Source organism: Parasteatoda tepidariorum, chromosome X1, assembly GCF_043381705.1.
Source record: "Parasteatoda tepidariorum isolate YZ-2023 chromosome X1, CAS_Ptep_4.0, whole genome shotgun sequence".
Classification (NCBI taxonomy): domain Eukaryota; kingdom Metazoa; phylum Arthropoda; class Arachnida; order Araneae; family Theridiidae; genus Parasteatoda; species Parasteatoda tepidariorum.
In genome coordinates, this window is record NC_092214.1 from 78907868 (window position 1) to 78925560 (window position 17693).

Consider the following 17693-nt stretch of genomic DNA (forward strand, 5'->3'; position numbering starts at 1 on the left):
TTAACCCTTTCGCGACGCAAAGCGCGAAAGCGCGCTTACCGCTGAGGCCGGCAGTCTCTCTAGCGTGTGTCTCCCCAGGGCCGGAGGGTTTTTCGATGTTAAGCCTAATTCCATGAAATTACCGAAATATCAGCGCGTTGTTTAATATTGTTCTGTAGAGTATTTAAGTGACATATGCTTTATATATATTTCTATGGATACTTTATTTACTTAAGTTATTTCTTGTTTAAATGTAATATAAATATTAATAAGTTTAAATATTTTGCATAATTTCCTCTATTTCCAGCTCAGTTAAAAATTTTCGACGCTTCGACATTCTAACGGTAAAAAGAAAAAAAATTCAAGCCTACAAGATCTAATTATCCACTAAAAACTAATCCGAAAATCGAAAGTAGCGAGAGATAAAAAAAACTCCCTTACTTACTGTAAATAAATATCACGTGCTAATTTAAAGAGCCCTAATAAAACATTCCCCCCCTCCACTCCTTCCCCTAAATACCACGTGAATGTACTTTCATCTTGAGTAGAAGGTCAAATCTACATGTATCTGCCATACAATGCCATCTTTTGGAAGAAATTTAATTTTTTAAAACGTTCCGAAACGCTGGCACAAATAAGTGACGGTCGGGGGTGAACGAGAAAACTCTCTGACACGCGGGTGTGTCGGCCAAGAAGTGAGCGCGTTTCTTGCTATCACATATATGTGACAGTTGGCTCGAAAGGGTTAAAAAAAGTAGATCAGAGGACATTCTACCCACTAAAATTACACCCGCAAAGATTGTGAAAGTGAAACTTTATTTCCCCTTCGCTCATTCCTTCAGAATTTTTTGGGGGCCTGTTTAGTTATTTCTTATTGTTATTATTAGTTATTTCGTTATTATTAGCTGTTTCGTTATTATGTATTAGTTTTTCCTCAAATTGTTAACGGTAATAAATTTTAAAATCTTTTTATTTTAAAAACTTTCTTTTAATTAATTTTTATTTTATTTTTCTTATTACATTGTTTTACGGATTTCTGTAATCAGTTCAGCGTTAATTCAGCTACTGAACATACAAATATTTTTTTGCTGTTCTTCTGCTTTTTGGCGCGGTGCCAACTGGTAAGAACAACTTTATTTTATATTGTTCTGTTGTTTTCTTTTTTTGCTGAGAGAGAACTTTTTTTGTTGCTTTTTTTTGCTGAAAAAGAAATTTTTTATTATAATTTAGAAATTATAACTTTACTTTATGAAATGCATAAAAATTTTATATTTTTTTTTTATGCAGATATTGTAAATGGTAATTTAAAGGTCTCTTCTAAAAGGATGCTGATATGCGCGGTTTAGCGTCATCGCGGCGCTTACTATAACTTTTTTTTAAAAAATTTCATTTTTATCGACGTGCGGCGCTTGCGACGAAAAATACGGTACTTAAGAAACAAAATTTATAATATTTTGAAATTAATTAAAAAAATATTATTTTAAATATAGAAAAAATTAAAAAATATTAAAGCATTAAGTTTAGAAATGTACATTTGAGCTGTTTTATAACTAACATGAAAGGACCACAATTACGACAGAGCATTTGCTGGAAAAAAAAATCTTGAAAGTTCCTCCATTATTAGAAATATAAGATCATGCCATGAGCTACTGGGAATAGAATGGAGATTCCAGGCTGGGAAGTGAAACTTCCCACCCAAAGTTTTCAGAACTAAAATGTTTGGTTCCATGAACCTTCAATAACGTACCACGAACACAAGCTCTAAGTCAGACATTCCTTGATTACAAGCTCTAAGGGCGTGGTTAAAATTTGCCCAATCACACAATTTATTTAGGATTTTCTTTTTAAGTGTGGCAACATTAGCATGAATAAAATGAAATAGAATGACTTTATAAGATTACAAAATCAGCTTATGCAATCTAGATACAGGGTATCTGCTACATTATAGATTTTCAAATCCATGACTTCTCATGATTAATTCCAAGATATATTCACAACTTACCAAAGTTATTATTTACTTCGACAAAAACACAACAATAATTTCAATAATATTCCTTTATCTGCTCAAGCACGCAGCATCACCTTTTAACCCCTGAATACCATTGCTGGCCATTCTCAAAGCCCCGTGGCAGAATCAAGGGCAACATGGCGACATTGTTGCAGAATGCAATTGAGTTTTTGCAGAAAGGCAAAAGGATTTTTCCTTTGGGAGGTTGAAAACTTTGGTTTTCTTTTCTGCAGAATTTTCAGGATGTTTTCTTCTTTTTTTCTGCAGAATTATCATCTAAAGATACTTTTCTTTTTCATCGGCAAAGAAATAAATGCTCCTGATTTTTCTGCTCTCATTTGTGAATAAAAAATATTCACCAATGACTGGTTTGTTTCAGCTAGAATTTTAAATTGATAAAATAAAAATTATAAATAAATAAGAAATTCTGAAAATGGGGAAGTTTAAAATATAATTCGTTCTAGAAATCATGTTCTTTCGGTCATTTTTTGAAAGAGTACCATAAGAACATTTTAAATAAAATATGCCTGTGAGTGGGGATTTTGTTACAAAATCAGATAACTGCGGGACACTGCGAAATTGGGGTGGTAAATTCCATTTTAAAAATGAGATTTTTGGCCACCTAAATCAATGACATTCCATGATTTTCTAGGTGCATGAATACCCTGTAGATATTATTTTTGACCATTCATTGTTTTTTTTATAATGTTTCTTGCTTTTATTAAACTAAAAAAATATTAACTGCAAATAAAAACTATTCTTTATTCTAATATTATACAAATATACACACACATTTTTTCTTTAAAACTGTTATATAATTTATCATGAATAATTCATAGAATAAAACAATTTTTCATTAATAAATATTTCAGATATATTCTTTATTAAGTTTTATTATTATTTTTTTTTAAAGCACAACATTTAAAATAACGCATATATTGTAATGAAGTAAGATGTAAAATTTTGTACCTGAGTACTGCATGTGGATAGATCACTAATTGTAGTTGTTTTTAAATCATAACTAATTAGCAGAAAGAAATCAAATTTTTTCAAACCAAACATAGGGTGTCCAGTGAGAAGACATTTTCAAATGCCCCGAATTTTCCCTGTAAATCCAAGATTTTTCCTCTATTGTAAAGATGATATTTTATAATGAATTTAATTTTAAAAAAAAGAAAACACTTGATCGTTTAAAATACATAATTCGAGGGAAATCAAGGAATAATACTGATGGACAGTTTAATATTATAAAATTAACAGTATGTATTTTAAAATAAGGCAAGATTCATTCTAAATCTTAAAAAGGGCATTATATCCCTTTAAAAAAGAATATCTATCACAAAAAAAAGCTGCATTTCAAATAATTTTATCATTAATAAAAATCTTATTTTCAAAGGGATAGTTTAACTTAAAAATAATTGTGCAGATAAATTAGATCATTCTATAAGCTGGTTTTAAAATTCTCCTCATATTTTAAAAACGATGTTAAAATGGCTGAAAATACAATAAGTAACTGTACCAACAGAGAAAAAAACCATTGGAATTTAATGTGGATGTGAAATTGAATCTTTACAAATCAGGTGTGTCAGAATTCGATTACTAAAATAAAAAATAACTTTCGCTAAACATCATATTGTATTAAAAACATAGGAATAGAAAAAAATCCACACTGAAATAGCTGAAAAAGAGAGACAACTGTCTGCTGAAAAAAAAAACGATCCTTAAATGACATAGACTGAGGATAAAATCATTGTGAATTGAGCAAGTCAAAAAGTGACTCCTTAAGTTCAAAAGGCACACTTTTCATGATAACATTGTAAAAATAATATAAAACTTTCCAGAAAAACCTATGTAAAAAGAGCTGAAAAAATGATAAATAACAGCTGAAAAACGGCGTGTTCATTGATGTGAAGGTATGGAATCATCAGGAATTGAACACATCAAAAAGTAGTAACTCAAATTCGAAATTCTTACATCGTAAAATTACAATGGAATCGCTTTAATTGAATAACTTAAATTCCAAATTCGCACATCTTAATACAGTCAAACCTCATTAATTCGACACTCTCGAGACCTCTGAAAACTGACAAATTAAGCGGAGTGACGAATAAACCGGAGTTGGGTAAATACCCATAAATTAACAATTATTACATACAGCAGCAAAATTTTAATTTCATAAAATAAAAAAAAACGTTAAAGAATTTGCATTAAAACAATTCAATTAAAACATAGCATCAGTAGAAAGACGAACAGTATGGTTTACATACTTACTTTTATTCATTTAGGTATGAAAAAACCATCAATACGGGTTTGTTTGGTATGGGGATTACTTAGCACAATTCTTTTTTCGAGTATGTACACAGAGTTCAAATCTTCCTCGGTGCCAGATGTTGAAGAAAAATATTTTTTTAGAACTTCAATGCACTGCAGAGCTTCATTTATGGAAGGAGGAACTTTCACTTCATCCTCGCTTTCACTCTCTTCAGATGCTGGAACAAGTCCTTCGCGGATTTCGTTTGCGATTTCTGAGACGGTTAGTTCAGGAGATGTCACGAAATTTTGGTCAATTCCAAGGTATGTTTCTTCATCCATCACATCTTTGTTGCGTTCTTTAAGTTGCCTGAGCAATTCAGATAAAGGAACATCATCATCATTAACATCTTCCGACGAGCTTGGACTTTCAACAAATCCAGCATGCCTGAAGCAGCTTTTGATTATTTTATCAGTCACATCAGCCCAAGTCCTGTAGATGTAATTTATGCCATCTAAGAGATTTAGTTTCCGTTCTCTGCCTTCATCAATGGCTTTAATCCAGTCTCTTACAAGATGTTTCTGATAGTGTCTCTTGAAGCTTGCGAATGATTCCTTGATCAAGGGGCTGTAAAACTGAAGTGGCATTGGGCGGCACGTAAACTAACCACGGTGCGCCTTAACTAAAATTAAATAAAATGCTCTTACACCTAGAAAATTAGAAGAGATTCTGAATTTACAATGTTCTTAGATAATAAAAATCGAAAAATTAAAATAATCTGTGGAGAGATTTTTAAAAAAATCCACTTTGAACATTTTTGCTCACGAAGTACGATATTTCAAAAATGTTAGCATCATTTTATACTTATAAATAGAAAAAAAAACATATTTGTATTAAATATTCATAATAATCATTTATAACAAATTTTGTAATTATTAGGACTTTTTTAATTGTTAATTATAGTCGATGAACCACTATTTAAAAAACAAAAATAATAAAAACTTAAATCGACTTTTGCGACGCAAGCTGTGTGACTTTAAAAATGGCAGCTTCCATTCGTGTGTGTACACGAAGTAGAAAAGCAATTGAACCAGGATAAAAAACAAAACTTAATATCACAGCTCATTCTGTCGACGATTATTTTGATTTTAAGGAATTTCCTTTCGTTTGTATAAAAGGCGATGAAGTCTCGGATGCTCCTGCGCTTGGAGTTTACTGCAAAGATGTTCCTGCTTTTGTTCAGTATGTGAAAAATAAACGAGATGTACTGGATGTTCACTTAAAAATGGGTATTGATGGAGGAGGTGGATTTTTAAAAATATGTCTTTCTGTACAATCAAATGAGTTGGACTTCGAGTGCAGCGGTAAGCGTGCTAAGTATGATGAGGGGATAGCTGCAAGGAAATTTAAGGATTCTGGAGTTAAACGACTATTCATTCTAGCAGCCGTTCCGAGTGCACAAGAAAATTATAAGAATGTAGATCAACTCATTTCAACGTTGAATATAAGTCCTTTCCACGGCACAATTGCAACCGATTTGAAGTTAGCGAATATCTTAGCAGGTATAATGTCGCACAGCAGCGCATACCCATGCACTTATTGTTATGCCAAGAAAGATGAGCTAAGCAGCTGTGGCGAATTGAGATCCCCCGAAAATGTTTCATCGTATTATACAAGTTGGCTGACTGAAGGAAAAGGTTCAAAAAACAAAGCGAAAGATTATTTCAATTGCATTCATCCACCGCTAATTGCAACTGTTGGAGGCAAAACATTCCTAGACATTATTCCACCGCCAGAATTACACCTTATGCTTGGTGTTGTTAACACTGTTTTCACGCATATGTTGAAAGAGTGTGAAAATGAATCGCTGACATGGACAAAAGCTTGTCACGTTCAGCATGAAATCAGACGAGGATGTTCTGGGTTTAAAGGAAATGCATGCAAAACACTTTTGGATAAAGAAGAACTTCTGCACCAGTTTAAAAATCTAGCAATACTGAAGTACGTTAAAGTATTTGACGACTTCAAAAAAGTGGTTTCTGCATGCTTCGGAAATAATCTTGACCAAAATTTCAAAGCATGTACAGAAGCTTTCAAAAAGAGCTACATGGACTTAGGTGTCAGCGTTATACCAAAGGTTCATGCAGTTTTTTTTCACATTGAACAGTACTGTGACAAAAACGGTGAAGGATTAGCATTTTTTGGGGAGCAGGCGATGGAGTCCATACCTTTTGATTTCTTGAAATCTTCCTGGGAAATTAATAAGGTTGCTGCAAATCACCCGGATTATTCTAAACACCTTTCGAGAGCTGTTTGTAGATATAATGCTTCACATGTTTAAATTGATGTAATTATAATTAAATTATGTTACATTTTCATATTTTATCAGCATTAAAATGTTTAAATAATAAAAGTTTAATAGAATTACAACTGAAAAATCATTATTATATCATTTTTTTTCCTTTTACTGAAATAAAACAACGCCAGATTTTCCAAAATATCAAACTCCGTGCGCAAAAATGATCAAAGTGGATTTTTTTTAAAATCTCTCCACAGATTATTTTAATTTTTCGATTTTTATTATCTAAGAACATTGTAAATTCAGAATCTCTTCTAATTTTCTAGGTGTAAGAGCACTTTATTTAACTTTGGTTAAGGCGCACCGTGTAACTCCACTGATTGAAGGTTTCTTACCTCAGTATGCGCTGTGCAATTGTCCACAACAAACGCCACTTTACAATTTGTTGCATGGAATTTTTTGTCAAACTCTTTCAGAGTTTTTTCCCAAACATTGGAGGTCATCCAAGACTGAGTTTGCTTCATATGATACACTCAAAAACTTTACATTTTTGTATATACCTTGGTTTTGCACTTTTGCCTATGACCAGAGGCTTCAGTTTTTCGGAACCATCCATGTTTGCTCCTAACTGAACGGTAACTCGTTGTTTGCTTTTCTTCCCACCTGAGCAATCCTCTGAGTGAAAAGTCAAAGTCTTGTCAGGCACAAGTCAAAAAAAGAGACCTGTCTCATCAAGGTTGAATACATCACAAGGGTTATAACGCTGGAGAACACCTTTTAAGAGACCAATTTTCCATTCTTCAACAGGAGGCATATCAACGGCCGCTGCTTCTCTGCACATCTTTTTGAAGGAAATTCCATGTCTCTTTGAAACGTTCAAACCAGCCATTGCTCGCCGAAAACTCCGAAACACCCAGTTCGTTCGCAAATTGCAACGCTTTCTCTTTCAAGATAAGTCCCGAAATTGGAATGTTTTGGGCTCGGGCCATTCTAAACCATTTAACAAGGGCATTTTCAACATCTTCAAAGGTCGAAACACGCATTCTCTTTCTCTTCTCGCCATCCTGAACATGCAAAGAACTTTCAATTTTATCTTTTAAGGACCAAATGGCAATGAACGTTGTGCAAGGGACTCCTTTCCGTTTTGCAAAAGCAGCCTCAGACATTCCAGATTGCTCAAATTTTCTTATCATTTGGAGCTTTTCATCCAATATCCAAGATTTGTATCCAAGTTTACTCGCCATGGCACTGAACTAAAGACTAGAGAGACTTGAGACCGCACCGCTACGCCGTACTAAGTTTTGCAGGAGACAGAAGAAAAGGCACGCATTCCAAGATACTCGGTTTCTGATATCTCTCCCCCCACCGTTACCCCCTCGTAAGGTCAGAGATAAGGAGCATTATTGCAACTCTTTCTGCAAGAGGTGGTGGAAGGAGGGGTGAGACAAAAGGGCAGGGGAAAAACGCTTCCAGTGTCTGAATTCCAAGAACCAGTCGCCTAGTGCGAATGGCAAAATTAGCCAAGTGGAAATTTCCGCAAAAGTTGACTGGAGAACAGCAATTTCCCAGTGCATTATTATTTAAAGTGTCATTTCATCCGGAGTTCATAACTTCCCCATGACATATTAAACAGAGTTTGTTAACACTGAATCCAATGCAAATCAATCGGGACTTGAAAAAAAGCGTCAAAATAACCGGAGTGGTGAATTAAGCGAGCGTCAAACTATCGAGGTCCGACTGTACCACTGTATAAAAAATATTAAAATTTGAAAAGCCATGTGAAAAAGGCTGAAAACTATAAATAATTTCCAAAAACCTACCATCTAAAGATGAGAAATTACGATGGAATCATCACAAATGTATTAAATATATAATTTTAAACATTATATTTGGGAAACTCATTGGGAAACGCCAGGAAAAATGATGAATTACTGCTGAAAAAACAATCCGAAACTTCAGGACCACTTGGAAGAAATATGGGAGAAAACTTTTTTGTGTCATTCTTAGCTCACGGAAGCTTCGATCACTTGTTGTTTGGAAACATTTCCCTGTTTTATTAAAAAAATTTAAAAATTCCCTGATATTTCCAGAACCAATAAATTCCCTGATAATTTCAGGTTTTCTCTATTTTCTCTGTCGCTGGGCACCCTGAAACAGTAATGTTTACATATTGGTCTTTTAAGAATTAATTAATTGAATTTCAGAAACGCTTATTTGTTCCTGTTATTTTGTAAAAATATGACTTAAATTATAACCTTGTTTTATTAGTTACTTTATAAAAGTTACTGTTTTTACTAATAGTTAAATAAATGTGTTTCCTTAAAATTACATTAATTTATAGATTTGAGATTTGTACAAAAACAATTTCTCGTGATTTGTAAAATCATTTTACGTAAAAAATACTTATAAAAGTATAGTTCAAGAAGCTACTTTTACAGCTTTTATACAGGGTGGCCACTTAAATCAGGTTTCAAATTTCCCTGATTTTTCCAGGTAAAAATCTTAAAATTACCAGGTCAGTACGCTTTTTTTCACAAGAAGTTAAGGGATGGGTATAAGAAAAATATCAATACTATAAAGTATTTTATTTAATATACTATTTTTTTTTATATACATCATCTTGAATAAATAGACTAAATTTATTTTAACAACTTAGCAAGATTTTGTTCTTTACCTTTTAAACTTTTTATGTTTTGGTACAACATTAATTTTTAAAAAATTAAGATAGATGTGGAGAAAATATGTTTAGCCTGTAGAATATATTGTTTTTATTAAATAAAAAATGTTTTAATGTGTTGCTTTAAATAGTTTTTGCTTCAAGAGTACCAAATGGTAAATAGAGAATGACCTAAAAAACCTTGGATAAGTACTGTTTAACATATTTTCATTAAGCAAAAGAAAATAATTCCTTGTGATTATACATCAATAAATTTTTATATTTATTTACATTTCAATATAGAGCAATTTTAAACTGTATTTTATCTACACGGTGTTCATGATAAAATTCATTGATCATATTTTCTTTAAACCAATATCTAAAGCCAAATGTTTAAGCAGTGTTGTTTTAGAATTAACATTATTATTTTTAGAGATAATCAGAATTCAAAAATTAAAGTTGCAAATGCAAAACTGTCAAATTTATTGTTACACTCAAAGGTGCAATTAATTAAAGGTTCATTTCGTTGGCCATAATTTCTTAGTTAACTCTATCTTGAATAACTATTTTTAGTTAACTCATTTATCTTTTAGTTGACATGCATTAAGAAAACAGAATATTTCTCCTCAATTATTGTCTTGAAAACTGTTCTGGCACATTTTTCTTTTAAGAATTTTGTTATCTTCTTTTATGTAATAAAAAAAATTAGGAGCTAATTGGTGCCATATCATATTTAGTTCCCAAAAATCATGATTCAATGCAAGAATGAGGATTCTGGGTAGTAGATACCAGCTGGAAAAAAAAAGGGTTGAGTTTTTTGCCAAGAAACAGTCTCCAGGAGGTTCATGGTGCCCAAAAGAAAATTCCCATTAAACTTGACCTCATTCCCTGGTGGAACTTCTTTCCAGGGAGCTCAAGGTAGGGTACATTGTATTTACTCAATTTATTTTTTATTTTTGTACAATATAAATGAAGTTAATCAAGTTGCTTTGAACAGTCTTATCGTCTCTTTGTTGTTATTGTTCTTCGGATAAGACTTATGGCTAAAAAAAAAAGAAAAAAGGAATTTATTAATCTGAAAATAAATTTGTCAGCCTGAAAAGCAACAAAAAAGAATTTTTCCAAGAAGGGATTAGCTAAGCTGAAGGGATGAAATAGAAGAAGGGATGAATAGCAATTTTTTTAATCATAAAAATATTGCTCTCTAAATCTAGAATTTGCTTATCAAAAGCTAGTCATGATGCAATAGACTTAACATTTTACAAACCAAGTATTTTTGATTTTTAGGTTAAATACACATTCTCATTAAATCAGGGCTCATAATAAGTGAATGTTAAGGTATAAATAACATTTTCAAAATAGTTTGAGAAAATGCAATGATTTTCTGTAAAAGGATCCAAGGTTGAGTGATGTACTTTGTAATGTCAACAAAGAGAATATGGATTAAAAATCTAGAAATAATTGTTTTAATGACAAGATAATATATATATATATATATNAAAAGTATATATATATATATATATATATATATATAAATTAATAACTTTAAACCAACATATTGCACCAAATAGATTCTTTACCCAAACATTTATTATAAAGTTTATCACTATCTCTGAACTTGAAAGTAACAAATTTTTATGTGAGAAATCTGTAGTCAAATATTTTTTTTTCAAAATTTCAAGAAGATCCATAAAAATTTCAGAATATACTTGGCAGAATATGTATAAAGTCAGAGAAAAGTTTGAAATGTGAGTTACAAAAACAGGAGTAGCTAAACTAAAGAGAAGTTGAAAAGATCCAGATCAATACCTTCTTTAGAAGCACTATTAGTTTCCTTATCATTCTTAGAGCATAAAGAATGCGTCACAAGATTAATAATACAGCATGAGGAGATTCTAATTACATCAGAAGGTCTATGGGACCTTTATCACAGTTTCAAGAGATAATTGTCTTACATGAATTAATTTATATAATTTAATGAAAGAAACTACTCACATTAGATGATTCTATGTGTGACAACCCCCTGAAATGGCTGTTTTTAGAAATTTCTTCCTGAAATAAAAATAGAAAACACAAATATTAGTATGAAATGAATAGAAACATAAATTTTATAACATGTAAAGTTAGATATCATATTTTAATTGAATTCTCAAATTCTTAAAATTATATCACTGCAGTAAAAGCAAAAAAAAAGAGAGAATGTTAAAACTTTCTTGCATAATTATGAAGGAAGGGGAGGATGATATTCCCTTATTTACTGCTGACAAGAAAGTGTCCAAAATTACAAAAAATAAATAAAGCTTCAACTCATTATATACAGGGCTTAATACTAACAATAGTCCCCTGGTCAAAGACCTCTAATATTTGATCCACACCATTATAAAATTATTATCAGTGGTCCCTCGAACCAGCAATAGGTGTAAAGGTATAACCAAACGAAGTCAACCAAAATCTCCACTTCAGGTAAAACATAACACTGAGCATTATATTAAAACTCGTAGTGCACCTATCTATTCTAAAGCTTGAAAAGTAACTCCTAAAAATTTACAGGCTTCAAAGCGAGAAATTTGAGTATATCCCAGGGTTGGTGTAGACCGTCAAAAAGTGCATGGGTTAGCCCACATAACATAGTACCCAAAAAGAATGATTGGAGGTCATACGGAGAATATAGGTGGTTAAATTCTCAAACTGTTTCCGATTCCTCGTGTGCATGATTTTGCTCATAATCTTTATATTAAAATGATTTTTTCGACTATTGATCTTGTAAGAGCTTATCCCCAGGTACCAGTTGCTGCTGCTGATGTTCCAAAAACAGCTGTCGTAGCTCCGTTTTGATTGATTGAATTCTTTTTATGTTGTTTGGGTTTGTTGGGTACAAACATTTCTGAGATTTATGTATGAGACTGTAGAAGATCAAAACTTTTGTTTTATTTATCTCCACAATCTACTCGTTGCATCTGAAAATGAAACTCAGCATTTAAAATATCTGGAAGAAATTTTTTATAGATTACCAAAATACAGACTTTTTTGCAATGTGGAAAAATGGGTTTTGGGGCAACTGTCTATAAAATTCTTCGAATATGTGATTGCTGAAAGGGGAATTCAACCATTACGAGAAAGTTAAGGCAATAAACAAATATCCACAGTCTAAGACGGCTAAAGAGTCAAGGCAGTTTTTAGCTCTAATTAACTTTTATCAAAAATTCTTGAAAAATGCTGTAATCGATACAGTCTGATTACCTTAAAGGAGCTAAGAAAAATTATAATTGACCTATCATTTAGACGATGGAAGCAAAACTTGATTTTGATAAATGAAAGATTAGTATAATCGAATCAACCACGTCAGTGCACCCGTCTGAGGATGCGAAATTATCTTTAGTGTATGATACTTCTAAACCGGCTATTGGAGCAGTTGTAAGTCAAAGAAAAGGAAAGGACTTCAAACCTTTGACATTTTCCCCCATAAGCTTCCCACAGCTGAGCAGCGTTATAGTGTTTATGATTGAAGCTATTTAAGCGTCTATTCGTCATTTTTCTTACTTATAGGTAGGGCGCGAACTTTCCATTTATACTGTCGGGTTGGTAACCTCGTCACATTGCGGTAGTGATGTCAGGTTGGTAACCTCGTCACATTGTGCTAGTGATGTCGGGTTGGTAACCTCGTCACACTGTGGTAGTGACACCTATAGATAAAAACAAGAAACGCTTCGGAAATAACTTCTACTTACACTTCAAACGGGGATTCCCCGTAATATGTAAACACTCAAGTGAGCGATTTAACTGGGAAAAATAAAGATGTGATTACAAAAAGTTGTCTCTTGTTATTTGCAGTTTCTAAAGAATATTATTACTTTAAATATAGTAAGCCGAATAGAATATCCCTTGCCTGAAACTATACATGAACTTCGCTCCTTCTTAGGAATGGTTAATTTTTATCGNAAATAACTTCTACTTACACTTCAAACGGGGATTCCCCGTAATATGTAAACACTCAAGTGAGCGATTTAACTGGGAAAAATAAAGATGTGATTACAAAAAGTTGTCTCTTGTTATTTGCAGTTTCTAAAGAATATTATTACTTTAAATATAGTAAGCCGCTACAATACCGATCATAAACCTTTAATATACACTTTTATTCAAAGCACGGGAAACATTCTCTACATCAAATTTGGTATCCTTTTTTCTCAACAGGATAGCTAGATTTTGTGTTCCTGAGAGGCTTACAAGAGATCAGGAAAGATAGTTTGAAAGTGATCTATTCCGAGAATTTGCCAGTATTATAGGTATTAAGCTCATTCATACCACACATTATTATCCTCAATCCAATGGATATGTTGAGAGAATACATAGGCAAATAAAGAGTACAATTTGAGCTCATTCGATAGATAGGCGCACTTTAGTATTGCCTTCTATATTACTGGGCGTTAGAGCTTCAATGAAAGAAACTTTAACATGTTCTGTTACTGAGATGGTGCATAGTGCACATTTAACTTTGCCTGGAGAATTTCTTTCTAAGTCTAAAAATGTAGCTACTAATGATTTTCGTACAGCGTTGCAACATAGTGTTAAATCTTTGTGACCAACTCCAACCTCAAAACTTTATGGGAAAACCATTTTTGTTTATTAAAAATTTAATAGCAGTATTCATGTTCTTCCTTGACTAGGCGGAATAAGGAAATCTCATGTTCCTTCACACAGTGGACCATATCTAGTACTATCTAGGTCTCCAAAGTGTTTCACAATTTAAGTTGGATCCTGCCAGCAGACTGTTAGCATAGACAGTTTAAAGTCAGCCTTTCAGCTTTCTGAAGTAAAGATTAATCATGAAAAATTTTCTGTGTGACTGTCTTCCAGACAATGTTGGGGAGCTTGTGGCGGCTTTTGATAAATAAACATTTTGGTCGTGTATTTTGTTAAGTTTGATTTTTATCAAGAGAAGTTTCATTTATGTTAAAGTAGAAACATTAACAAATCCATATATGAATGTATTGGATTTATACAGAATATTAATCAAATATACAAGACAACACCAAAAATTATGGAGATTGTAGACAATATTATTAAATCTTTACGAACTTGTAAAAAGAAAAAAAATATTATAAGAAATTAAAATTAAGAAAAATATTATAATACTATTATAGGAAATTGAACTTACATCACCACTGTTAAGATTGAAAACTTTAAGTTCCCCAAGAGCACGGCCATCAGTTCCAACGAGAATCCTTGGTCGTCTTTCACTATCATAGTTCTACAAAAAAGTTCATTGATAGCATTTAGTTGCAAAATTTATAAGTTAATAAGGACAATAATAATAGAGACATAATATACTTTAATATATTTAGAGCGCATATTTTTTATTATAAATTACTACTTAGCTCATAAATGTTTAAAATTTAGAAATAAAAGTAGAAAAAAAGAATAGCGTGTAATAAAAGTTTAAAATTTAAACAAAAATTGCTTTTTTTAAGCTCCCATTTTTAATGTATAATAGACACAATTATAAACAGGCAAAAATCAAAAACATTAATTCTACTACAACCAATGTAATTGTTTTTCCATAAAAAACTAATCTGGGGATAATCTAAAAGTGTTTAGGAACTCATGCCTTAGCCTGAAAAATTGCAAAGAACTCATTTAAATAACTCCATAAGCATTAATTGAAATTTTTGTGAAATATTTCAAATTAAAAAAAAAAACATAAATCTTTCAAAGTGTAAGGGTGTATAGAAATAGGCTGACAATGTGAATTCAAACTGTACAGTAACAAACTATTAGGGATATCTATGTTTGTTATTAATGCCTGGTTTTTAAATTATAATTTTATTTGTACTTTCATGATCTTTAATCTTGTATTTGAATGTTTTAAGAAACTGTAATGAACATACAAAGAAGGAACAACAGGAAAAATCACAGTCGCCTTCAGCATCTCTATAGGCTCGAACAAACCGGAATCTAGAAATAAATTAAGCATTTGGTATTAATTTCTTAAAGGTTAGCGACTTTCTTAAAAAACAATACATCTTTTACATAACTAGTAAGAAAGATAGTTTGAAAAACTCATAAGCATAAAATATAGGAAACCAGACATTTCATCAAAGTAAGACATAAGAGACTTACTTATTATAGATACACTTCAGATCGAGCGAAGATCCACCAATGCCACCATGTTTATGGTAAATCTAAAAAATTAAGTTAAACCGTAACATTACTCTAAGAAAAAGGAGCAGTTTGGATATTTTTGGTTCAAATATATTTAATACCTAGTTAATAAATTCACTCATGAGAACATATGCTTGAAAAATGTTATTTTGAGATAATTTTACTTTACGTTTCTATGAGTATGTTCCGTTCTTATGAGAACTAATAAAAATGTGTTCTGTTTTGTTCACTTGAGTTTGCAATGTGAGATTTAACCTAGGTTACTTACATGCATGTTTTCATGATTGTTCCAAATTTAACTGAAGGCTGCCACTACAGAAAAAGTTTTATAGGCTACATTTGAGCTTCCCAGAATTATGTTGAATACTAGGACCTTCACTTATCATAGATATTTTTTTACAAAATAATAATGAGACAAAACACAATATTTTAATTTTTTAACTCAGTTTGACACATTTTAAAACATCACTAAATTAAGTTAATAAGGCTATCAAGAAAGTTATAAAAATTTTTTAAAAAATGGATTTTTCTTTCTTTTTTTGTTAGCAAAAAGTTCTTTATGGATTTAAAAGAAAAAGAATCAAACATTCAGTTTCAAAACACATTTGAAAACAAAATTGAACAATTGAATTTGAAACAATCACGCTTTATGGCGATTCACAGTTTAAACAACAAGTGTTTCATAAAAATATAGCACGAATGAAATTTTCTCAAATTTTAAATACATAATTACTCTTTCTAATATTTTCTCCTTTATAACTTTAAGCTTTTATGCATTAGGTCAAAAATATTTGGTTTTCAAACAATTAGATTTTAAGACAAATATAATAACAGTAAAAAATTTCTGAAATTCTAGTCAGGAAATTTTAGTTTAGCATGTTAAAAAAATGGATTTTTCCTTCTTTTTTTGTTAAATTATTTACGGATTTAATAAAAATTATTCAAAAATTCAGTTTTCAAAACATATTTGAAGACAATTCTATTTATTTTACTTTTGAAATAGGTAAAAAGTTCAAAACATTTGACACTAGTTCCAATTAAATGCTGCAGTGAGAATTTTCTTTCAGTTGACAAAAAATTTATTCTTTCTAGAAGGAGTCCATGAAAGGAGGGATGTAAGGATTTACACTAATAATTTTTAAACAATTTTTGGCATGTAGAAATGTCTAAAACATGTTCAATAACCTAAACATGAGGTTAGGATGATCAGAAATTTATCTATGTTATTTAATGTGCATTTAATTAGCTTTTAGTACCGTTAGTGTTTTGAGTCTGGATATGATGCATTGTTACCTATGAAAATCACTGTTTCTTTAACAGAATCTTCTAAGTACCTGTCTGACAATTTTCTATAATTTATTGATACAATTTATATCCTATAAACGATGCTCTTTGACATAAATGAGAGTACTCTCTGATTTCTAAATACACTTTAAACTTTTATATTTCCTTACAAGATATCTTTGAAATATATAGAGGTTCTTCGTATCAATTGTGCTAATATGGGTCATAATTGCTCAAATGATCAACATTGTACTTCTTTTGATCAGTTTTAGTCATTAAAAAAGGCTAATACACAAAGTAAAACTATAAGATTTCCATTTTCAGGAACTTCTCTTGCTATTATATTTCTTTTCAGATATATTCTACTCTTTTTAACACCTCAGATGAAATAAGATCGAGTAAAATTTACATTCAGATTAAAATTTATTTTTTAATATATTTTCATTCCAACTAAAAAGTTAATGCAAAGTTTCCAAATGCTCATTTGTAGCCTGAATCAAGATATATTTGTTGACATGGTATCAACGATTTCAATCAATACTACTTAAACAGTTAGAAATCTGCCACTATTAGAAAGTTTTATTTTGCATTGAGAATTCTTATTTAGGCACTTTCCTTTCGAATTTCTTACATTATTATTGAGTTATTATGTGCAAAAATTTTTAATTTAAAAAAAGGCCCAGTTTTCAATTTTATTTATAATTAAGCACATCCTAATTACTTTCAAAAACTAGTTTAATTAATAATAAAAAAAACTATCAGGTGAAACCTTATTTTTCAGGCAGAAATTTTAATCTTTCTTAACATTTTCATTATTTTTGTCATAAGACATAGTTGAGAAATTTTTTTTTTTTAGATGAAGTGCATTACAGTACAGTCCGCAAAAAAAAAAAGATATCACCCTGAATAACTTTCGTTCTAATGATCCGATTTTCACGAACTAAGTGTCAATCTTAATGGTTCCTGGGGGTGACCTCAAATATGCTAATTAATTAGTGCTAACTATTAATTAAGTTACGAAATCAGACACAAAAACGTACTTTCTCTGAATAAACAT

The 17693-nt window shown here is 31.1% G+C and overlaps 1 protein-coding gene across 2 annotated transcripts in view; it reads right to left on the minus strand.

The window, feature by feature from the left end:
- LOC107446987 (LisH and WD40 domain-containing protein mahjong) overlaps positions 1-17693 on the minus strand; it is a 132760-nt gene that overhangs the window by 30903 nt on the left and 84164 nt on the right. For both annotated transcript variants that reach the window (XM_071187596.1, XM_043049305.2), the window contains 4 exons: positions 15311-15372; positions 15079-15145; positions 14349-14441; positions 11189-11245 (listed from right to left, as the gene is read on the minus strand). In XM_071187596.1, the coding sequence (XP_071043697.1) occupies positions 11189-11245; positions 14349-14441; positions 15079-15145; positions 15311-15372 (279 nt within the window). The remainder of the gene's footprint in view (positions 1-11188; positions 11246-14348; positions 14442-15078; positions 15146-15310; positions 15373-17693) is intronic.